At 41.1% G+C, this 24,461-nt stretch overlaps 1 protein-coding gene across 1 annotated transcript in view; it reads left to right on the top strand.

Moving 5' to 3' along the window:
- Window positions 1-24,461, top strand: part of MYOM2 (myomesin 2) — a 106,166-nt gene that overhangs the window by 36,206 nt on the left and 45,499 nt on the right. Inside the window, exons 4-16 of the mRNA XM_064146746.1 lie at window positions 938-1,031; window positions 2,014-2,133; window positions 4,167-4,305; window positions 4,494-4,651; window positions 5,508-5,600; window positions 13,280-13,368; window positions 13,449-13,499; window positions 13,774-13,938; window positions 16,314-16,475; window positions 18,135-18,276; window positions 19,829-20,028; window positions 21,198-21,251; window positions 24,286-24,413. Of these exons, the coding sequence (XP_064002816.1) occupies window positions 938-1,031; window positions 2,014-2,133; window positions 4,167-4,305; window positions 4,494-4,651; window positions 5,508-5,600; window positions 13,280-13,368; window positions 13,449-13,499; window positions 13,774-13,938; window positions 16,314-16,475; window positions 18,135-18,276; window positions 19,829-20,028; window positions 21,198-21,251; window positions 24,286-24,413 (1,595 nt within the window). The remainder of the gene's footprint in view (window positions 1-937; window positions 1,032-2,013; window positions 2,134-4,166; window positions 4,306-4,493; window positions 4,652-5,507; window positions 5,601-13,279; window positions 13,369-13,448; window positions 13,500-13,773; window positions 13,939-16,313; window positions 16,476-18,134; window positions 18,277-19,828; window positions 20,029-21,197; window positions 21,252-24,285; window positions 24,414-24,461) is intronic.

Here is a 24,461-nt window from a genome sequence, read left to right as displayed (position 1 = left end):
GCAACTTGAACATTTCTGAGGCACTTTCCTCTGAACATTGATAGAGCTATGCCTTGATTTGGAGAAATTCCACAGGAGGGTAACTAGAATAACTGGGAATCTAGAAAAAGTAACCCATGAGCACAAACTGCATGTGTCAGCTTTGCTTAGTTTAAGCAAGGACATGAGAAAAATCTTCAACAGGGTGCTGCAAAGGTTGATAACTGCAGTCTATTTTTTGTTGCTGTGATGATTTAGACAAGAAACAGTAAACATAAATTGCAAGAGACAAAGATAAAAAGTCAAAGAACAGAGAGCTGAAACACCTAAATTTCAATCCTTGCAAATTTCTATGGAGGTATTAAATGACATTTGCAAAGAAAGGGAAAAATGATCCAACAAATTTTCTTCTAGCTCTGTTGTGTATGATTTCTTAGCTCAGACCATGGAGGTGATAAGATACAGCGTGAGAATCATAGAATCATAGAATCAACCAGGTTGGAAGAGACCTCCAAGATCATCCAGTCCAACCTAGCACCCAGCCCTATCCAGTCAACTAGACCATGGCACTAAGTGCCTCAGCCAGGCTTTTCTTGAAGACCCCCAGGGACAGTGCCTCCACCACCTCCCTGGGCAGCCCATTCCAATGGGAAATCACTCTCTCTGTGAAGAACTTCTTCCTAACATCCAGCCTATACCTACCCTGGCACAACTTGAGACTGTGTCCCCTTGTTCTATTGCTTGTTGCCTGGGAGAAGAGGCCACCCCCACCTGGCTACAATGCCGCTTCCCATGCAAATCACTGGTGGCTGTCTTTGTCACCAATTGATGGAGTTCTAAGCATTTGTGCAAGTACAGTCACATCTATGTATCTCTAAGTGCCTCAAATATATGGCTAAATGTGATTTCACCCTCTGCAGGAGTGACTGATTGTTACAAACAAGTATGTCTTCAGTAGCGGTGCCATTTTACCAGAGGAGGCACAAGCACTTCGATCAATCCTATCGCAACATTCAGACGAGATATGTACTTGAAGAATATGCAGCAAGGAAGTAAGTGCCATGGCTTCTACTTTGACTAATCAGATTTTAGAATGAGTGTATTTCTCCTGCACCTTTACCTCCAAAAATTGTGCTTTTTCCAGAATGGCAGTGTTCCGATTCCTTCCACTGAGGTGTTCTTTCTCACAGTGTCCCACTAAGTATATCTAGACTTTCTGGCTATGTTGTAACTTGCCTATACAGACCTTTCAGCTCAGGCTCTGTTCCACTTGCCACCTCCTAGTTGGACAACCTTTTTAGGTTCCAGTTAAAACTCTGACTGAAGAAAAATTGGCATGAAATTTAATGTAAATCATAGAAAGAGATTTTGTCCATTTTAACATATCTGACCTGAGGAGATTCCTTCTCCTGAAGTTGGCTATTCCTAGATATAGTTTTTGTCATTCTATTTCTTAAAAAAAAAAAAAAAGAAAAGGTTTTAATTCTCTTGTTTTAACCACTAGATACATGTCCTTTGTATCTCAGAGTCTGGAGCTTTGAATCTTGGTTGGTTGAGTATCTCTGTCCTGTCTCCTCAGCAATTAAGATGCCTATCCGGCTTTGTATCTTGTCCAGCTTTCACAGGGCAGGAAAAGGTTGTGCAAGCAATTTTGTGAAGAACAGAAAGGCAGGGCTATTTAGAAACAGGCAACACTATGGGGTTTCTGTATGATTTGAGTGTTAGGCTGGTACCTCAGAGTTTGCTGAAATGCTACCATAGCACTTGAATGATGGGAGACTGCGATAAGTGTAATCTAATAGAATTGAATGAAACAAAATGCTCAATGACATCAGATGATGGGCATTAAAGCCTGGAAGGATGAGAATCAGTACTGTAGTGCACTTGTGAGAAATGTAAAGCAGGTTTCTCTTCTTTCTCACTGAGCAGTGCTCAGTCATGGCATTCTGCACATATAAAGTAATTTCTCTGGCTTTTGTGAGTTTGTGTTTGACAAGAATTGCTGCGTTTTAACAATGTCTTTTTTACTTGAAGGGCTGCTTCCAGACAGGCTGCTTATTATGAATCCCCTGGCCTGGGAAAAACAACGTGTAGGCTCTGTGCCAGGAGAGCACGTACCTTGGCTCATGAAGTCATGCAAGAATCCAGGAAAAGGTAAAGTGCTCTTGGTCCCATCCAACCTGTAGTGGCTGTGATCCCATTTAGTATTGCTCTTTTGGGAGTTGATGAGACTGGCGCTTCTCTGTCACTGATCTTCACTAATCTATTTTGGCTGGAATACTAAATGACTGAGTACTGCTTTCAGTCTCATATTTCAACTTGGAGTTGTTCCTCTAATCCCCACTCTGACCCTTGAAAAGAGCTCTAAAACCCAAATAAATTCAAATCTGCCTGGGACCCAAAATGCATTTTTGAAAAGGTTTTCACTCTTCCTAAATTTTTCATTCAGATCAGTTTAAACATTTTGAGGTCAGGTTACAGCCTGGATATGAAGTCCTATAGTAAATGTGCCAGTGGTAATGTTCCTTCTAGTGAATTTACTATTTCTGCTCTGTTATGCTCTACAGTGACTGCACTGAAGATACAAACAATTTCTACTGCAAGAGCAAATTCTCTCTTGTTTGTCGAAAATGTGTTGCAAAAACCATACACATCTGTATGATCCTGGTACTTTGGTTGCTTTGAGATACACATGCCAGAAACAGACTGTTCTAGGAAAATTGAACCAATTTGTAGAAACTATTTTTTTAAAAACAGTCTTAAATTTTGTCAATCTCAAACAAATAAATGCAAAACCAACCCCCCACCAAAAAAACAACAACCCACAACCACTGAAGATCAAGGCTGATATTTAAAGTACATCGAAATGGTGCAAAGAAATATTTTTAAAGTACCAGATAAAGAATGTCTTGATCTTCAGTTTACTGAATTTCATGCAAATCTTCTCATTTGCTTCCTGGCATGTTGGTCTGTGCTTTAAGAACCTTGCTGTATTCTATAATGATAGCCATGGTAGGGGCATCTTATATTCAACTGCGTGAGTTGTTTTGTCCTGTGGTCAAGGCAGACACTAGCATGGAGTGCTTCCCTCAGTATGAATGCAGGCACTTGAGATAGCTCCTCCTGAAAACATTCACAAATTGACTTTTTAACAGGAATTCTGAAAAATCTATGAATTCCGATTTTCAGGGAACAATCCACAGATTTCTCTGAGTGCTGTCTTTTCCTGGTAGTTTCTGTAGTACTTCTCACATGCTGTTTTCCAAAGACAGCTTTTTTTGGCATGCAGCAGTTCACCAAATCCCTCTGAACAAACTGATCTCTATCTTTCAGGTAAGTTCAGCTGATAGAGCTCTTGGCGCTAGCAGAGCTTTCCAGGTGCTATAGCCAAGGGCACATCACAAGCAGGGTCCAAATCTTACCAGGCCATGAACAGGCACAGAACATACCTGCACTCTCCTGCCTTCTTGTATCCATGGGAAGGAAAATTTGGGGCCAGAAGGAAGCCAGGCAGGCTCTTGATCTCTGTTACCAGAGGACTAAGGCAGTGGAGTACCACCTCAATATGACCACGCCAACTTTCAAGATCCAAAGCTTAGGCACAGCAGCCTAAAGGTGCAGTAGCCTGGAGAAGAGGAGGCTCACCGGTGGCCTCATTGCTGTGTACAGCTACCTGAAGGGACATTGTAGCCAGGTGGGGGTTGGCCTCTTCTCCCAGGCAACCAGCAGCAGAACAAGGGGACACAGTCTCAAGTTGTGCCAGGGGAAGTATAGGCTGGATGTTAGGAGGAAGTTCTTCACAGAGAGAGTGATTTGCCATTGGAATGGGCTGCCCAGGGAGGTGGTGGAGGCACCGTCCCTGGAGATGTTCAAGAAAAGCCTGGCTGAGGCACTTAATGCCATGGTCTGGTTGACTGGCTAGGGCTGGGTGCTAGGTTGGACTGGATGATCTTGGAGGTCTCTTCCAACCTGGTTGTTTCTAAGATTTTATGATTCTAACATATACAGAAGGAAAGAACATGAAGGAAGATTCATATTAATTTCTTGTGTTCATCAGAACAGGCAGATAGACTCTAAGAACAGTGCTCAACCTAAATTTTACATCTTGCTGATAGAGTTTCAGAGCCCTCACTTGCTTAAAGTTTCATATTGGTTGCTCTTACCTGGCATTTTTTCTTGTCCTACAGGACTCATGAACAAAAGACTCATGCAAGTGAAGAGAAAAGAATCCGGTTTGCCAGTGAGTTGTCTGCTTTGGAAAAAGAGATTCACACAGCCAGGCACCGTGCTAGAGAACATCTGGATAAACTTGCTGTGCAAAGGATGGTACAGTGCTGAATCTTTGTGTTACTGTCCAGGCAGAATTATAAGATATACTGAAATTTAAACCTGTGTTTCAATTGCCAATAATGATTTAACAACTTTCAATGTTGTAGATTTAAGAATAGATCATCTACCATGTTTGAGTCCAGTGCTAGATGCTCTAGATACTTTTCTTTTCCTGTGTTTAATAGGTAGAAGAAAATATGGCTCTGGAAAGACATCTTGTTGAGGAAAGTATAAGTAGAGCTCCTGAAATTCTAGTGCGTCTGAGGTCTCACACTGTCTGGGAAAAGATGTCTGTGAGTCTTTGCTTCACTGTACAAGGCTTTCCCACCCCTGTTGTACAATGGTAAGAGGCTGCCCTTTCCTAGCCTTCTAAAAATGTTGTTAAGCTTTTTTCATTTGGAAGCTATGGCATAACTGATAAGTGTCACATACATAATGGCTATGTTAAACCCCCTTTATAATCCTCATGGATGTGCTGGATTGTAGCAGTTGATACTGCAGTGGAAGGAGTGGGACGATGGCTTGTGAATGCCCCTGAGCAGTGTGAGAAGCAAACTTGAATGTTCCAGAAGCCAGACTGTGGAAGGTGTTCAATTATTTTTGGCCATAAAATTCCGTGACGACGAAGCAGCAAATGGCAAAATGCACAGAGCTCACAGGCTACTTTCTAAGCCTGCACAAACCTGCACAGCAACACTGCTGTCTTAAGTTGTGTCCCTCTTCACTCTGTGTCAGCCTCTCTTGAGATGGGCATGAATGGAACATCCCTGAAGCTTCCTCCCTCTCCAGAGAAGTGCTGTTCTGTATGTGTGAGAGTCTCAGGCTGGACTGTGAAGATCTAATCTGAGGCATAATCCTATTGCTGTTTCACTTGTTTGAGCTGAAGTGCTTTACTGGGATCCAAGACAAAGCTTGATTCCCATCTTGTGCCAGGGCTAATGGACTGTAAAGTTCAAGTTACATGCCATCTTCTCTCAACTTCACACCATGGTTTGGGTGCACATATCCTCACTTTTTTTCTGCACTGATAGTCCCCCTTTACCTTCACAGCCCAGTGTGTATCTATCCATACGGGAGAATACTCTGTGCAAGTAAAAAGGTGCTGATGGTAGCAGATGATAACTGGATGCAAAAATCTAGTGAATTAATGCAATGAATAGTACCTGATATTAATGAGGTATTTTTTTCTTTGTTGTCAGGTACAAGAATGAGGAACTGATTACCCCTGCAAGTGATCCAACAAAGTACAGAATTGAAGGCAAATACGGAGTACATGTGTTGCATATAAACAGGTAGATTAGTTTGGGGAATGCAACAGGTTTTTTATGCTGTACACAAACTATTTTTTTTAGTACCAAATAATTAAACATTCACATAAAGGCTCAAAGAGTTGTTAACTTCAGCACACTTCTCTGTTGGTACTCACATTTAGCTTCACTAAGTAGCTGAATATTAGCTAATGAAAATTAAATGAAAATTTATACATTTCTATTATATATTTTTGCTATTTAACTACAGCAATCTACAAGAATGTAGAAAAGGAGACCTAAGTAGCTGAAATGCCAGCAGTGTGCCCAGGTGGCCAAGAGAGCCAGTGGCATCCTGGCCTGAATCAGGAATGGTGTGGTCAGCAGGAGCAGGGAGGTCATTCTGCCCCTGTACTCTGTACTGGTTAGACCTCACCTTGAGTACTGTGTTCAGTTCTGGGCCCCCCAGTTTAGGAGGGACATTGAGATGCTTGAGTGTGTCCAGAGAAGGGCGACGAGGCTGGTGAGAGGCCTTGAGCACAGGCCCTACAAGAAGAGGCTGAGGGAGCTGGGATTGTTTAGCCTGGAGAAGAGGAGGCTCAGGGGTGACTTTATTGCTGTCTACAACTACCTGAGGGGTGGTTGTGGCCGGGAGGAGGTTGCTCTCTTCTCTCAGGTGGCCAGCGCCAGAACGAGAGGACACAGCCTCAGGCTGCGCCAGGGGAGGTTTAGGCTCGAGGTGAGAAGAAAGTTCTTCACTGAGAGAGTCATTGGACACTGGAATGGGCTGCCCGGGGAGGTGGTGGAGTCGCCGTCCCTGGAGCTGTTCAAGGCAAGATTGGATGTGGCACTTGGTGCCATGGTGTAGCCTTGAGCTCTTTGGTAAAGGGTTGGACTTGATGATCTGTGAGGTCTCTTCCAACCTTGTTGATACTGTGATACTGTGAAATAATAGCAGTTCCTTTTATATTAGATTTGTGTCTTCTCAATGTTCAGAGCAGAGTTATCTGTGCATTTCATGTTTTTGCTGTGATGAAGCTCATTAAGGTAAGCAAAAAATTCAGCTGTTCAGGGCAAGGATACCTAGTCATCAGTGTTTATTTTATTATATGCTAGGATTCTGCTTACTTTTGGATCTCCACCTATTTGTTTTCAAAAAAATCAAGAAAATACAAGTTTTCTTATTTAAAAATAAAAATACTATCACTTCATTTTTCAAAATTACATTGATGTTGTGATGTGCAAAATGTGTAGGTAGAAGAGCTTCCAGGAAAATCATCCTGTACCATCCTAAGAAATTGAAATATTGCATGTTATATGTGACTTGGTATCAGACCTCAAAGATTAAGGAAAACATGGCTGTGAGATTTAAGAAGAGAATTGATCTCTGGAACAGAGACACCCCCCACCCCTCCCTCTCTGGAGTGTGAGCGTCAGCTTTGTTGAAACAGATGGAATTTTTCTGGCTAACTCCTGGTTAGCCAAATATTTAATCTTCTACCCTGTCTCCATCTGTTAGCAGTGGATGCAGCCTTAAGCACAGGCTTGAGGCAACAGTGAAGAAAATAAGTGCGTAATTCCTTCTGATTTTGGGAAGGACTACTTACCTTTTTGTAGTCCTGCGAAAAAGTCCAGCCCAGCTGGCCACCTTTATGTAGCTCAGGATGGGAGAAGCATCCCTGAACAGAAGCTGACAGCAAGAATCACTATTACTGCTTCTTAAGGGACATTTCTCATGTAGCAGTGTTTATGAATACTTTTAAGATGCTCATAGTCTTCTACTCCCAGGCCAAGGAGAACTTGCTGACTGCTCTCTTTATTTGTGACATGTCTCAGCATGATTCTTCCCATCAGTATTACTTTTGGAGATAAGAGCATGGGGTTAAAAGTTAAAAACAGATTGTTCTGTTGCAGCAGAGAAAATGGAAAGTGTTGTCCTTTGGATGTGTGTGAGTGACAGTCAGGAGATTAAACTTTGGTGACTTCCTGCCAGTGAGTGATTGTAGCTGTGTTTATTCCCTTGGGTAGCATCCATGAGCACCTTCTTGGTGAATTTAGATGTTGGCTATGTAGTGTGCAGGTTCCTTTAGTGGCATTTTGGAAATAAATGATTTTTGGAAGAAACAAGAGCCAATGTTGATGATGTATTCTGAGCACCTGTAACCATCAGGCTATGGAGTACTAATAGCTTACAGCCCCTTGGTGCTTCTTTCTCTTTCCTGTGCCAGTCATCAGTCATATAGACATCCACAGTCATCTTGGGGAGTGCTCAGACCTAGCCCTATTTATGCAGACATATCACAGAGTTGGGTATTGGCACCCACTCAGGTTCCCACTTCAACCCATCATCAGGCACTGTTTACCAGTCCCAAACCTGTAGGTGTTCATGCAGGCTCCCCTGTGTTCAACTAACCTGCCATCTTCACAGGCTGTTGCTCCGTTTCTCTTTCATTCTCTCTGGCAGTGTGGCCTTTTTCCACCTGAAGATGCCTGGCTGCTTTCCCACAGGTTTCCCTTCTCTTCTTAAAATATTGCTAAGGGGATTGCAGACCCAAAGTTATGATTTATTTGCTACGGAGTTAGAGATTTTATTAAATTACAATCTCTAAACTCACTTGTATTTCTTTATTGCTAACCTCTTTCAGTTCAGAACTTGACCATCAGCCATATTTTCTATCCCCAAAGGCAGCAAATAAACATGCAGGAAATGGAAGAGCAGTTTGATAGTGTCTTGCTAATAATAGGTGTTCCTTGTGTTGGGAACAAAGACTCTACAGCTAGTGGCTAAAATACCTGTGTTATTCATGGTTTTAGACATGTATCAGTTAACTCTGGGTCTTCTGTACATCTCTTTATGCACGTATATTGGAAGTATTTTTATCCTGGGAAGCAGAACCATTGGGATTTTCTGCCTATCTAGTTTTAAGCTCCTCTCAGCTGTTCATACCAAAGTGCTGAGCTGATGTCATCCGATCTGCAGCCACTCGGAGTGGCCTTGGAATTTCTTGGCCACTTTTCTAGGTGCTTCAGTGTAGCTCAGAGAGTGAACTTTCCCTTCTGATGCAAGCATGATATTTATTCCTACGAATATTCCTTGATCCCAGTGGAAAAATTCTTGAGGCACCAAACCCAGAATGTCATCTTGTACTCTAAAGTACTAACTGGGCAATTCCATCCCTCTCTTGTTTGCTGCTTCCAGGGCCCATAAGCTTAACAGTAACTAGACTGTTGTCACTCCTGCCTCGTTTTTATGATGTCCTGTGCTCAATTTGACACATTTTCTGTAGCATTCTGTGCCACCATTATCATACAGTGCTCCTTTCTTGCTCCTTTTAAGCTTCTTGAATTGGGAGGTTGAGCTTAAGGTCTCCCTGAGCAGTAAAGAGAAGGGGGATGGAGTTTCATTTTATTTTTGGCACAGCTCATAATTACAGGAGAAGAGATATTACCAGCCTGCCCTGGGATACTTGCTCATCCCATCTTTCATCTCACTTCTGATGAGCGATTCAGAGCACACTGTGAGAAGTCCTCTGAGGAAAGGTACTGGTAGTTGAAGTGATTGATACATATCTGAGAACGTGAGAGTTGGTTTAAAATGTACTTCTTTATCCCACCTAATTTTTGGCACATAATACAAGGAAAGACTTCTGTGTCAGAGGCAGTCAAGATGAGGGTGCCCCACGGCTTTATTGCATAGCTGCAAAGTACTTTCTGCCTTAGCACATACCACTGTGATTAAAAAATCATCATATTTTGAATGTCTTAGTGCTACTTGATTTTCAACAGGATTTTTATTTGTTCACTATGATGTCTCCTCAAATGAATCAATGTGTTTTATGCAGCTGTGAATGCTGCACTGCCTCACTTACCCAACGCTGAAAGTTTAACAGCATTTGGTCTTGTATTAGGGCCCTCTCTCTTTTTCCGGTTTCATTAGGTCATCTCTTAAGCAGAGCTTGTAACTGCGGCAAAGGTTTGTAGCTGCATCAGTAAAAATGTGTGGCAGGGCCAGCAGAGTGCAGTGTAGTACCTACTGCCAGTAGGCAAAGCGAACGCTCTGATCAGAGCTCTGCTCCTCAGCACCTCTAGCCTTGCTTTATGAAAGCAACATATAGACACACACACAAAAGTCAGAAAACAAAACCTCCAAAACAGTCAAACCCTACCAACTTAAAAATTGAACGAACCTTCTCTTCTAACTATTCTCATTTAACAAATGACACTGTGCAGCCAGTACAGAGCTATTTTAGTGTGATTAGGTAGAAACAACTTGGGATAATTTAGTCTGCAGTGATAGAGGATGAAGCCTATCCTGTCTCCTGCTGTAGGTGGGAGCAGAGCAGAGGCATTGCAGCAAGGGCAGTCCTATGGTGCAGAAGGTAGAGTTTTTGAGCTGTATGGGGTTGATTGGGTGATAAATTGCAGGGTCTCACCGGTGTGCAGTACTAGTGAGGGTACATACAGCATACACAAGGTACTTCTGCTCTTCTTTCCTTGCTGAAATGCAAACTACAGCCCCCACATGAAATGGTCAGCACCTCATCAGCAAACATCATGACTCCCTCAGCACATGTGTGGTTGGGTTTAAGTGTGCACCATCCTCCTGGGGATTCTAGCTCACCCAGAAGAAAACTGGATAGGACACTGTGCACCTGCATAGTCCCTGGGCAAGATGATGAGCAGCTGGGACTGCAGACTGTAGAGCAGGAAGCCTTTAAAGGACATGTATCTGGCGACCAGGCCAGAAGGCTACATTGTGATATATACATGGAACCAGTGGTAAGGAATGGCCTCAGTGGAGTCTGCCTGACATAGTAAATTAAAGACATCTCCTGCCACAGCAGCATTCTGGCATTGCTCTTCAGGACAGAACTGTCAGGACTTCCAGGCGGTTTTCTGGAAATGGTCTCTTACTCTCTCCTGAGCCTTGTCTGGGAACGTTTCTGGTGAGCTGGCACACACGAGGCATGTCAAGGGCTGCTCTAATGCATCAGCACTAGAGTGATTAAGATTGAATTTGCTGGGGACAAATGATTCAGTGCTGTTTAATTTATTAATATGCAACATATGTTGTTAATTACACTATATAATATGCACTAGTTTCTGTATATTCTATACCTACATCTCCTTAAAGTAAGGATGTAGTGTAGCATCATGAGAGTGTTTTACAGTTCCAGTACAGTTAATTCTATGATGTCCCTTCTTGTAAGAAATGTTTGAGATGCCTCACTTGTTGTTGCTTTATTTTCCTATGCCCAGACACTGTAATAGGCTGTGACAAATGTATGAGCTGTGTACGTTTAGGTATAGAGACATTAAAGCAGGAGTTGGGGAAAAAAAGCCTGTACTGCAGCTCTATCTTGCTTTTGGCATAAAATTAAAGAAGTTAGTAGAAAGAAATATTGTCAAGGCTGAGAGCTTTCAAACAAGTGCAGAATCAGGAACAGGCATTGGCTTTTTAAAAAGTCCTTCTTGAAATGAACAAACAAACAAGTTTAATAATCTTAAGCCTAGTATTTCAGTTCTTCCAAATGGGCTTTTTCAGACCTTGCCTGTCCATAATTTAGAAGGATGCTTAAGGGCTTCGTATCCAACTGCAGGCTCTTTGGTTAAGTGGCTTAGTCTTAGGGCTTACTCCTCTGCCTTTAACAATTAGTTACATGATACATTTTGCATTTGACTTCTGCATTTGTGAAATGTGTGGCCAAGAAGTTGCCTGTAAGAGAGGCTGTTAGTCCTGTGTGTTCAGTGAGATAAATCCCAACCTAAAAGAGCTTTCATCAAGTTATGTTTTAGACATTAAAACACAGTATTATTCTTGTCATAGAATCAATCAAGTTGGAAGAGACCTCCAAGATCATCCAGTCCAACCTATCCCCCAGCCCTAGCCAGTCAACTGGACCATGGCACTAAGAGCCTCATCCAGGCTTTTCTTGAACACCTCCAGGGACAGTGACTCCACCACCTCCCTGGGCAGCCCATTCCAATGCCAATCACTCTCTGGCAAGAATTGCCTCCTAACAGCCAGCCTATACTTCCCCTGGCACAACTTGAGACTGTGTCCCCTTGTTCTGTTGCTGGTTGTCTGGGAGAAGAGACCAACCCTCACCTGGCTACAGTCTCCCTTCAGGTAGTTGTAGACAGCAATGAGGTCCCCCCTGGGCCTCCTCTTCTCCAGGCTAAACAACCCCAGCTCCCTCAGCCTTGTCCAGAACATATACAAGAGCTGAAAAACAGGTCTTTGCTATTCCTGTCACAGATGCTATGTACCCCCAAATTGGCATCCTGTCATGCAGTTTACATCAAACTTTTCTGTATTCGTTTTTTTCTCCCACACCTGGGATATATGACACCTTGGAAGACAAGTGCAGCCAGAACTCCACCCCTCTCACCTAGCAGTTGCCAAGATGAGACAAATTCGTTCTTATGAGAGGAAGCTAAGTGCATGTGCGCAGAACATTGTATCTCATCACTGAAAATTTCTGATGATCTCCTTTAAACAACCACTAAATGAAACAGGCTTTAATTGTGTGTATTTAAAACAGCATTCTGATTAGCTGATGGCTCAAACTAATAGAATTCCAAGGAATAAAAAAAGCATCAAGAAGCTTGAGAGTCATAGTTGACCGAAGAAGTTCAAGAAAAAACTCTGGAACTGGGCAAATAAAGTTTGGTTCATTCAAAACCAAAATGGTTTATTTAATATTATTTGGTAAGTTTCTGAAAACAAAGCAGAAGTAAATTCTGATTTTATTTAAATTCAATTTGTAATGGAGATATTCTGCCTTTCCAAAATTACTTCTTGATCTGAACTAAGCTCTCTTATAAAAATGGAGGAAATCTCATTCTACTCAGATCTGCATTTTACAAAAAGTGAGTCAAAAATATGATAAAGTTTTTCTAGTCATTATTCACTTGTACTGATTAGAGACATAGTAAGTATGCTTCTCTCAATTATAAGCTTAAGTAATTGCACTGAAAAACATATGTAATTGTGCACAGCTTAGTTTGCCTCCATTTTATGTCAGTAGTTCTCTTTACAGACCCCATTTTGAATGGGAAGTTTGTAGCTGTATCTTAATATGTGGCCTTACATCTACTCAAGTAACTTCCTTTTCAAGGAAAGATATAATGAGTGAGACAATTTATCACTAGGTCCTGTTACACATGAAGTAACTTTCTTTCCTTTGTTTTTCTTTGTATTGTCCTTGCATACTAAATGTCTTTCCTCACACATGCACAAAAATACATGTAAAGGCAAAACATGTATATCCATAATCAATTTCAGACATCTTCCCTCGCTTTACATAGTTTCCTCTGGACTGTCTAAGAGACAGGAGAGAGTCAAAAAATGCCAGTATCTTCCTGATGGGAATAGCCATAGGAGGAGGGATTTCTGCAAGCATCACATGTAATTTTTTTTCCATGGCTCTTTCTTAGAATACGTGGCAGAAGGGCAAAATGGATTAAGGAAGACGTTTACATCCTCCAGCAACCTACTTTGAGCATTCTCTAAAGGTCATTTCCAATGTGCTCAAGTATACTAAGCTGTGAGAAACTTCAGTAAAAATCAGTGCCAGCTTTTCCAATGTCTTTCATCAACATCTTGTGTTGCGCGATGCCAGTAAAGAGCTTTATACACATTCCTTGATTTGTAATATCAATTGTTAAGAGAATTTGTATGTGTGTGAGGAGTAATCTGTTTTCCTCCTTCCCCTTTCCAGAGCTGATTTTGATGATTCTGCTACCTATTCAGCAGTTGCAACAAACGTCCACGGGCAAGCATCAACTAATTGTGCTGTGATTGTGCGAAGTAAGTCTGTCTTCATGTTTAAAACAAAAAGCAAATATGATGTTCATGTCATTGAATGTTTGTTGTATGTTCATCTGCAGGATTCAGAGAGGATGAAGAGCCTCACCCAGCTGGCATAATGCCCTTTCACTGTAAGCATGGTTTTTTTCCTTTTGCTTATACAATTTATGCCCTCTTACCAGAGTAATGTTTTACAGACGAGAAAATGGCATGCTTCCTTCTTCTGGTTTTGCTTTCTAAGCATTCAGTTGTAATAGAAGCTGTCCAGATGCTTTTGCTTTCCCATATGCATTTCTAGATCAGCACAGAGTGTACTGGAGAGCTCTTACACAGATTGTACAGTAATCTGTTGGTGCCAAGTACAGTTTATTTACTCAAGAATGTTTCAATTTTTCTCATGCATAGTGCCCTTGTCATATGACATTTGCTTCACTCACATCGATGTCCAGTTTCTGGAGAAGTTTGGAGTCACCTTTGCAACTGAAGGTGAAACACTGACCCTGAAGTGCTCTATGTTGATCACCCCAGACCTAAAAAGACTGCAACCTCGTGCCGAGTGGTACAGAGATGGTAAGTAAGTACATTGGATAAACACTACCTGGAAAATGCTGAGGAAACACTGAAGGCGCAGGTCAGGCTTAGAATTTACAGACCTGCACTCTCTTCTAGTCAAGTAACTTGAGCACACATTTACAACATCAGGAGGTGATCTCCTGTTATCTAATAACACAATAGTTAGAATGTTTACTGACTGATTGAAGATCCAAATTAGATTTCTAGATCTGTCTGTTATGAGTGAGTACCATAACTACTGAGCTGAAGGGTGCTTGCTGAGCAGTAAATTAACATTTGAAGCACTGGTGAGTAGGCATGGACCTCCACCCCCATCTTGCTCCAATATTTGTTGTGAATTTTATATTGAAATCAATGTAAAGTATACATGAGAAATACTTCTAGGCCTGAAATGCATACGTTTGCTCTGCTGTTTAAATGCCATCCACCTTGGTAGGTTGTTTTCCTTGCCTCTTTAGTCAGTGAAAAAAGCATGCTATGCCAGTGAAGCAACAGTAACAGCAAGTACTGAGAATAACATCACTGGAGCATGTCATGTGCTCTGGTAGATGGCACACAACCCCTACACAAGCAATGTTCGTTCAGCATACCACAAAAAGGTCTTGAAAGTTTTTCTGCTTCTACTGAACACTACTGCCTCCAGATGTACCTTCTGGTCTCAGGTGCATAAAGGGTGGAAATGGGTGACTCTGGTCTTAACCAACAATACAGGCTTGCCTACAGTTTTTATATAGTCAGGCTACAGTGTCTGCCATTCCACTTCAGCTTGGGGTCTAAATAAGTGACTTGCTTCTCAGATGCTGGTCATTCAGCTTTGGTTTTTCCTCAGGGTTTTCCACAGAACTTCTGCATTGGTTAAAGTTTCTAGGTGAAGACATTTTCTAATTTCATTTAAACTACTTTACATCTCTCTACCCAAAGTGTCATTACCTTTGTGACATGCATGACAGGAAGGTGACATGCAGATTTTCTAGGTGAGGATCTCATGGGAAGGAAATGTGACTGAATTAACTTTGTATGCCTCTCAGAAAACAACTGTTTGCTTAGGTGAATATGTAATTAACTGCTCTAAATTTTAGTGGTGTGTCTTCCACATGGTTTATCTGGTAGGGTGTCATTTTATTTATACCTTCTGCAATTCAGCTGGTAGATGGGAAAACTGATTCCTTTGCAACTGTCTACTCCAAAGTGTATTTATTCAACAGAATAGTACGCATCCATAGATATCCATCTCCTTTAAATACAGTTCTGCTGCACTGATTACAATGAATTAGGGTCTTAGGGAGTTAAAATTAAAAGTAATCCAATCAATTATTAAAAGGGGTGAAATGGGATAGTCCCTTGCCTATCACAAAATATCCTGCTGAACCTCTTGCTCCATTTTCACTAAGCAGTCGGATTAATATGCATTAATCATGGGTCAGCACCTCTCACCTGCGAGAGATTCAAATTGAATTTTATTCACTGCTCAGCAGGCACATGTTTAAGATTTAAATTTGGAATATATCTATAGCAGTCTCCTGGTTAAGCTGAAATCTGGTCTTTAAACTTGAAAAAAGAAATGAAGTCATCTGACATTTGACCTGAACAGCAAACAACACTTATTAAAAATGAAGCAAATTTCACAGCTTGCATTCATTACACAGTGTGGCAGGTTTCAGTGTCATTGCTTCAAAATATGGATATTTTTCTTTGTCAGTGTATGAAAGTTATAGTGATGGAAATTCTACTGTTGGCACTGCATAGGGTAGTATGAGATTTAATATGCTTTAAAATTCACTGGTCAAATAAGTTTAGATGCAGCTTACTCTGTAGAGTTCTCATAGCACCAAAGCACCATCACTGCATAAAACTGGTATAAAGGTTCATTTCTGCCCCTGATTAGCTCAGAGCTGCACCAGGATGTAGGCTGCTCTGGCCCCCATAGTAACATGCAACAAGCCGTATGAGGAAAGGCTGAGGGAGCCGGGATTATTTAGCCTGGAGAAGAGGAGGCTCAGGGATGATCTCATTACTGTCTACAACTACCTGAAGGGAGACTGTAGCCAGGTGAGGGTTGGTCTCTTCTCCCAGGCAAGCAGAAACAGAACAAAGGGACACAGTCTCAAGTTGTGCCGGGGCAGGTATAGGGTGGCTGTTAGAAGGAAGTTCTTCCCAGAGAGAGTGATCTGCTATTGCAATGGGCTGCCCAGGGAGGTGGTGTTGGTGTTGTTGTCCCTGGAGGTGTTAAAAAAAATCCTGGATGAGGCACTTAGTGCCATGGTCTAGTTGATTGGACAGGGCTGCGTGATAGGTTGGACTAGATGAGCTTGGAGGTCTCTTCCAACCTGCTTGATTCTATGATTCTATGTTTGCTCGCTCTTCTCTTCCAGATGTGCTAATAAAAGAATCCAAGTGGACAAAGCTGTATTTTGCAGAAGGCCAGGCAGCTCTTTCCTTTACCCATCTGAACAAAGATGATGAAGGTTTATACACCCTGCGCATGGTTTCAAGAGGTGGAGTGAGTGAATACAGTGCCTACCTGTTTGTCAGAGGTAAACTCTTATCTGTCTCAAGGAGAAATTAAAAAGAACAGAAGAAACTTTAATTTTATTAAATAATACCATGCAGTAAATGCAGTACAAAATAAATGAATCCTTCTGGCATGTCATAGTCATTTGATTCATGTTGTAGTTTGCTAGAAAAAACAGTCAACTTACACAAATGGGGAGCTGCCAGAGAAGCAGGCTCCTGAGCATATTTTCTTGTGATGAAACAGCTTCTTTCTCCCTTTGCTATCTCTTGCCTCAATAGGAAACAAATATATTTGCATACTAACAGTCATCACTGTGATGGTTTTAGATCTGAAGATCGGTAACTGGGAATGAGTCTCGTTGAGTATTCTCATATCCTGTGCCTGGTGTTAAGAAGAGGTATTAAAAAAAACAAAGAAAGTAATTTTCCCACTATGATACCAGTCACAGGGATCTCAATAATCAGATAAAACAAGTGAAATATTAGCTCACTTACAAAAGGCACTTTTCATAAGGGAGGTGATTAAAAAGAGCTAAATGCACTAACAGAGAATAAAGACCAGAATTTGCTTCACATTCACGTGCACAACTCTCAGTGAAGTGAGAATGAGCTTCCATATGCACCTTTGAGCAGAACTTAGTTTTTACCTATTTCCAACTTTCAACTGAAAAAAAAAATCTGGCTGAGAAATTCTCTTTGAAGTACACTGGACAACAGCCTTGCTGGTGGCTAACTGACTATCCTAACTGAAGCAACGGGAGCTGTATTGCTTTTAAACTTCACTGTTCTTGAGGATGTATTGGAACATACTTGTCTTGCAGAAGTGTCATCCGGAGAGTTTCTGTGGGGTGGAGGGACATGAAAGTGTTTGCAAAGGGCCCAGACCCATTTACCTCACAGGACTTGTGCAAAGGCTTCATCATCTTTTGCAATGTCCTGAACAACTTGCTCTGCCAGAAGTTGCTAAATCTTTCTACTTCCCACTTACCTCCTAAGAAAAAAAAAATCCCAGGAGAAAAAGTCCCACTAATATATAATAACCTTCCTAGAATTTTTTGCTGTAGTGATGGGTCGATTTTAGGTTTCTCTCTTGTCCATTTTATGTTATGTTTGAGCTTCTGACATGCACAGAGCCCTGGAGCTATGTCCTCTGGAATCACTGGTGTCCTCTGTTTATGTTCATCTTGCATTTTTAAATGTAGACTGTGATCTGATACTGAGTATCAGTATCAAATCAAGATACTTGATTTATTTTCTTCAGCTACATGTTCTTTACTGAGGAGAGATTTATTTTCTGCAAGGAATTTCTTTCATTCAACTACACGTTGTGTACTGAGAACCTAGGACTGATCAATGACCTCCTGAAGCACAGCTTTTATTGGGAAAGAGCATCAAAACCACATGGGGTAGCTTGGCTTTTGATTGTTGTGAACATTAACAGGTGTTTGATGCCTAAACTGCTTTTCTGTCTTTGGAAATACCACTGAACACTTTTATCTGTGCGGTGATACAGACATCAGGGGCCTAATTCAGTTAGTGCAGTAAATTACTGTGTGATTAAATCTTTGGGCTTCCATTCGTATAAACAAATAGCACAGTGAATTGAAACTCTTCTCTTTTATCTTTATGATAGATGCAGTGAAGTCAGAATCAAATCTGATTTATTTTTTGTGACCCAGATGCTGATGCATTGATTGCTGGAGCGCCAGGGGCCCCCATGGATGTTAAATGCCATGATGCTAACAGAGACTATGTTATTGTTACCTGGAAACCACCAAACACAATCAATGAGAGCCCAGTCATTGGATATTTTGTTGACAAGTATGTAAACATTTGGCTTTGGTTTATTTTGTTCATTGCTAAAAGCATGCATTGAAGAATATAAATTACCATGATATCCTTCAGCATGTGAGTTCTTTTAGATATCTTTTGTCAGACTCTCAGTACTGGAATTCAGCTGCCTACTGTTAAATCACTAGACTGTTCCCTGGCAGACTTTTAGCCCAGATGATCTAGTGCCTTCCTAAGTAATTCTGGGCCCAGTCTAGGATTTATCAATGGCCAGAGGCCATTCCCAGTAACGCATTTTATCAGATGCTAAAAGTGTTCAATAGTATGGAGGTGGCCAAATCAGAGAATAAGCCTGGGTAATTTGTAATGTATGGATACCAGAATTTACGGGCATCTTGGATTAGTCTCCAATCTGTATACTGCCAAAGCTGATTTCTAAGAGTTATTCTGTTATCTTTTTATTTCTGCCTTAACTGTGGTACATCAGGAGCCCAAGGCATGGGCTTCTGGGAGCTGGTAGTTTAAATCAGAATGATAATCCTCTTTCCTCCATTCTTCTTTGCACTTTGCTGGGGTTTCACCTCAGTGCAGGCAGCTGGGGAACAGGTGATCCAAGTGCTGGTTTTGCATGTCTCTCTATCTAAAATGCATGCTAGCCAAAAGCAGAACATCTGATCCTTAGTGCCCGAAACTCAGTCAGCAAAAACATCACCAAAATCGTTCCATAATGTATACTGCTTTACACTTACCAGCAACGTTCGCAGCTCATTGCTGTTAGCTACCCTGTAATTTGGTGTAGTTCAGTGACAACTATCTAGTAATTGCTGGAAAATGCTGATTTATGAGTGGCAGTCAGTATGAAGAAATTAACTTAAGCCCTGAGGGCTCTATCATTTGTATCCAATTTGTGCAGTGCATAGATCATGAGAGTATTTCACCTCTTTTGTGTATAATCTGCTCAGCTGTGCCTGTTGACATTTTGCTTGTATTAGTGCAGTGCCAAGGATGATGACCCTATTTTTCTTGGTACTGTCAAGGCAAAAGACAATCTTCTCAACAATGGTTTGTAGTAGTAGGACACAAACCAGATATGTACACACAAAGAAGCCAATATGAGGACATCACTATGCTTAATGATAACTCCTACACTCTGTGTCCCAACCATTGTTGGAAGGAAAAACACAAAGACACTTGCTTTAGAATATGACAAGAAAGCAATAGAAAATATTAAGTGACTGTTGCAGTTTCAGCATATTCTGTGGAGATGCATGGTGAAAGTAAGTTGTTCTTTATGTGACAAGGAAGAGAATGAAATTGAAGAGAAGCAAAGAGAGTTGAAAAGGCCAAAAACAATGCAAGAAAAATTACCTTTGCAATTGCATTATGAATAAATATGAACTAAATGGGAAGAGTTTGTCTGATCAAAGGAAAAAGTGTATAAAATGACTTTCATGAGTGAGGTGTGCAGCTTAATTCCTCAGCTTGGAGAGGATGACTTCTGTGACTCTGACCTGATGTGTGCAAGATGATTAATGTTTATTATTAAATAATACTGATAAATGCTGGTTTTTGCTACCTCAAGATGTGAAGTGGGTTTGGAAAATTGGGTCCAGTGCAATGATGCTCCTGTGAAAATCTGCAAGTACCCTGTGACTGGTCTGCAGGAGGGACGATCTTACATGTTCCGTGTGAGAGCAGTAAACAGTGCTGGCATTAGCAGGCCTTCTCGAGCCTCTGAACCAGTTGCAGCTCTTGACCCTGTTGATCTCGAGAGAACACAAAGTAAGTTTTTCAAGGCTGAAGTAGATGTTGAATGCGTGATTTTTTTTTTTTTAAATTTTAAAAGGTTTTTATTGTGCAGTTAACCTAGGGAGCAGAGATTGTTTCTTTCTTTCACTGAATACCTCACCAATTTCAAGGTGGCAGATGTAGTTGGAATGGCAAGGTCCATACAGACAATTTGACAGGACCTGGGGACTCTCTCTTTGTTATGGCTGGGTTTGCTTAGCCTTGAACATAGACCCTCATTATAACAGAGAACAATGTTTTCAGGAGAGTTAGCCCTGGAAACTTGTGTCGTTTATGCTGGGAGGTGGGCCCTCGCATGCCATAAACTTCTGTGTTTGCTGGTTGTAACTTGCAAAAGCTATTGAATGTCTGTTTCAATTTAAAAAAAAGGCTGTATAAATTCACTATCTCACAGACTGTTGTATTTTTTCATGTCTTTTTCTCTAAGTGAAGTGCTAGTACTGGCACAAAGTCCCTGGGGGTGCAGGCTAAGGGGTCTCTGATATAGTGACTTTTCTGGCAGAAGGAAAAAGTCAATCTATTTAATGAACAAACTCTTTCTGAAACCTGATCCTCTGCTGAAGGCCACTGCAAACCACAGAGAAGCCTTGTGACAGCTTCTCCCTGAACACAGTAAGGTGACTTGCTCTGGAGAGCACTCCTTTTGATCCAACCTTGTCATAAACACCTTGTAGAGATTCCATATACTGCATTCTTGCACACTTTCTGTTTTGTCAGTTCCTTTTATCCACAGGGAAATTTAACTCGTTATGAACACTGCAGAGTACTGGCCCAATTTAGCTTCTAAATTCAAGCTGAATATGCTATTTCCATCAGCTTTAGGGTTAATTCCTATCACAAAACTTCAGTTCACATTGCAGTTGTTTCCTAATCTGCCACATCATTGAATGCATCTCCCTTGACTATAATTCTTGCTTTTTAGCATACCTTTAAATAGTCCTGTCTTATCATGCTCCATTCTCCAATGAAAAGGAAAGACTCAGTGTATGACTGTGAGTTGTCTCCATCTGGAAAAGATTTAATAACAGCTCTATAGAAATAAAGGTATATGGGCTTTAGAAAGAGGTGGTGAGGAATGATTTGCAGAATTTGTAAATATATTAAACCAATTCAATAATCTAATTGAATATTTTGATTAACAGCTATTCATGTGGATGAAGGGCGGAAGATTGTGATCAGGAAGGATGACCTTGAAGGTAGGTAGCATTTCGATGATCTCAGCTCATCTGCTTATATACCAGGAATTTAGCACCCAGTGAGGAAATTTCATACTAATAAATAAAGATAGATATACTGCCTTGCAAGGCTGAGAGAACAAAATTCAAAGGTGGGGTCTAAAAGGACAGAGAATATTGCAATAACAGCACTACTTCCATTATGTGCTGCCAGCATCTTCTCACCTTTCTTGCTTTATATAGTGCTAAACTGAGTTTAAACAGCTGAACCCTTCATTTGGTTGCCTCCATTTTTGCTTCCTTCTATCCTTTGGGAAGCTAAATACAGTTATTTTTTTAAGACTGAATTTGATCATCTGATCAAGTTACTGACATTTTCATTAAAAAATTCTGAAATCCAGCCCAAGCAATTAATGTATCCATATGAATAGTGATTATAGAGGGCTAATTAATTACTGCAAGATGATATTTTCCCCAAATTAATGTTGTTTATTAATTTTGATATTCAGAACTCTCACCATGCCCGACCACTGATTTTAATAATAATTGGATCTTCGCATGGTCATGGAAACTTTATACAAAGGAATAACTAGATCTGGAAAGAACTTGCCAAAATATATATAAACATTAATTGCCAAAATATATATAAACACTAATTGAACTGCAAGAGAAGCTTCCTGTGGTTAATATACTGCTTGCCCACCAGATGGACTCTGCTTATGGCAGAAGGCAATGGTGAATTACAAGAGGCTTTAGGTATTTACTCACAAAATATTATTTCCCAACTCATAGGGCTTGCTACAGCTTCAAACAGTACCCAAACGCCTTCAGGGAATTCTGTTACTGTCCTGTCAGCTGCTGAGGCTTCTGATTCTTCCCAGGCTTCACAGGCTGGGGAAGGGAGGCAGACAATCTCTGACCAGAGGAGCCAGGGCTCCTCTGGATGATCTGTGTCTCTCCAGGACTTCCCTTCTTGGCAGGAGACTTTCAGGTGTAGGCAGGATGCATTGCGATGTGCAGTCTGAGCACAATGTCATGCTGGCTACGCAGGCTGACTGTGGAGGCATTTAGAGCCAGTTCCTGGTAAACTGGAGGCAGGCAGTTTCCAGGCAATTCATCACATCTAGCATATAGCTTAGCACAATGCTGCTGAAGGTAATGGCAGAATCACTGCCAGAGGCAGAGAGCAACAGCAGCAGGCAACAGCAGGCACGGATGCAGTGGCAGAACATGTGTTACCTGCTCATCTCTTTTTTTCAATACAGCCTGAGACTAATGGGCCTTTGAACACAGAGTAGCCAATCAGAGTGGCAGTTATCCAAACTTGACCATATTAGGTGAAACCACAGGCTTGCTTCACCCAAATTTGGGAAAAACAAAGGCCTTGCATAAGGCAGACACAAGCTAAGTGTGTCTACCTTTTTTACCACAGGAGCAAAACAAATCTGGGCATGTCAGAGTCCCTAGGCTCAGTGGCTCCAGGTTCTTTGTCCTCTTTCCTGCAGTTGCTTCTCCCAAAACAGAAGGAGGGAGAGCAAAAAAACATGTCTGGGCAAGCCAGGACATATATAAACCTATTTTGGCCTATCAGGCCAAATAGTGAGGTTGTTCTTATGGTTAAAGTAATGTACCAAATATTGCTTTTCCTCAGGATATCTGTAGAGGTCACCGACAGCTTTTGAGAGTTGACTTTAATTTGTCTTTGATAGTTTCTATATAAAGTGATTTTAAAATCATGTTTTGTTTAGGCTTGGATAATCATAAACTTGAACTGTAAAAAAAGTTATCTCTAATGCCTCAGTATCAAACAACAGCCCCAAAACCTCAACCCAAAACAAAGAAAAAAACCTCCAAACCAAAAATACCCAATCCTTCGACCAAAACCCCCCCAAAAAAAATCAAACAACAAAGCCAAAACCCCAAAAGAGTCTCTGTATTTTCTTCCACAAAGGCTATAAACCTTTAACTCCAATAACAATATAGTAAAAGAGAAATCACCTGAGAACAGGTGTAGTTTGAAGGAGAATCAGACATTAAATCAGACATTCTGCCCAGGCATGGGCAGAAAGATGAATTATCTCTATTTTAACAGCAGTTCCATAAGTGAATTGACATGAATTTACAGGCTCAGAATCATATTATAGGATCAGAATACATTCGTCTTACTTGCTTAGCTTCACAAAGTGCATTCTGCTCTCAGAATTGCCCAAGAATGATCAGAGCCATCAAATGCCTACTCTGGCATGAATAAGAGTTTCTGGCTTTCTGTTGCTTGAATGTGTGTATTTGACAAAGGAGCATGAAAATCCAAATGCCATTGTTTATATAGATCATTACTTTCATCTGTAAGATGGGAGACTGTTTCTGAGCGATCTCATAGATCACAAATGGATTTCCTTTTTAGCACTAGATGACCTTTCATTCTGGGAGAGCAGACTGTACCATCGTGGAATGGAAAGATGGATTTGTTCAGATCATGCCAACTGATAGAGTCACCAGGGGGCTGGTGACATATTTTTGTCTATGATCAACAGTTTTTATGAGTGTTTCAGGCTCTACAGCTGGTAATGCCATCATGTTGCAGGGTACATTGCTCACAAGTTCTGGCTTTTTTTTCCTGCTCCAGGTTGCTTTTCTACTTACTGTACTTCCCTTTCAGATATCATCATCTAATTTATCATAATAACTCAAACTTCTCTCATTGATCAAAAAAAACAATCTGTTTGAATATAGTGAGTAGGTTTTTTCACAAGGCATTCTGCCCAGCAGATAGAACTAATTCATATGGGAGAGAAAAGGAGTGTGAAAATGCAGTGATTTTCAGGGGGTGTATTTAACTTTTATTGAAAACAGAAATAACTAGCTTTCAATAATGATGCTTTATCTCTTGCACTGTTAATTGAAGGGAGCAAGTGAACTGCACAGATGATCTCATAACCCCTAATAGCTGAGCACTGCACTGCAGGATGGGAGTTCAGAAAGATGAGCTGTAGCATGAGTGCTGACCCAGGAGTTAATCTGCTGTTTAACACTTGCTACTTTCTTCCTCGGCCAGGCGACGTTCAGATTCCAGGTCCTCCCACCAATGTGCATGCCTCAGAAATCAGCAAAACATATGTTGTACTCAGCTGGGACCCACCTGTTCCCCGTGGCAGGGAGCCACTGACGTATTTCATTGAGAAGGTACTGTACTGGATGATGGCACTCACTGCTGTGCACAATTCTCTTAAA

The sequence above is a fragment of the Pogoniulus pusillus genome, chromosome 7, assembly GCF_015220805.1.
Source record: "Pogoniulus pusillus isolate bPogPus1 chromosome 7, bPogPus1.pri, whole genome shotgun sequence".
Lineage (NCBI taxonomy): Eukaryota > Metazoa > Chordata > Aves > Piciformes > Lybiidae > Pogoniulus > Pogoniulus pusillus.
The sequence above is the reverse complement of the archived record's forward strand: the minus strand, read 5'-3'. Positions and strand labels throughout refer to the sequence as shown.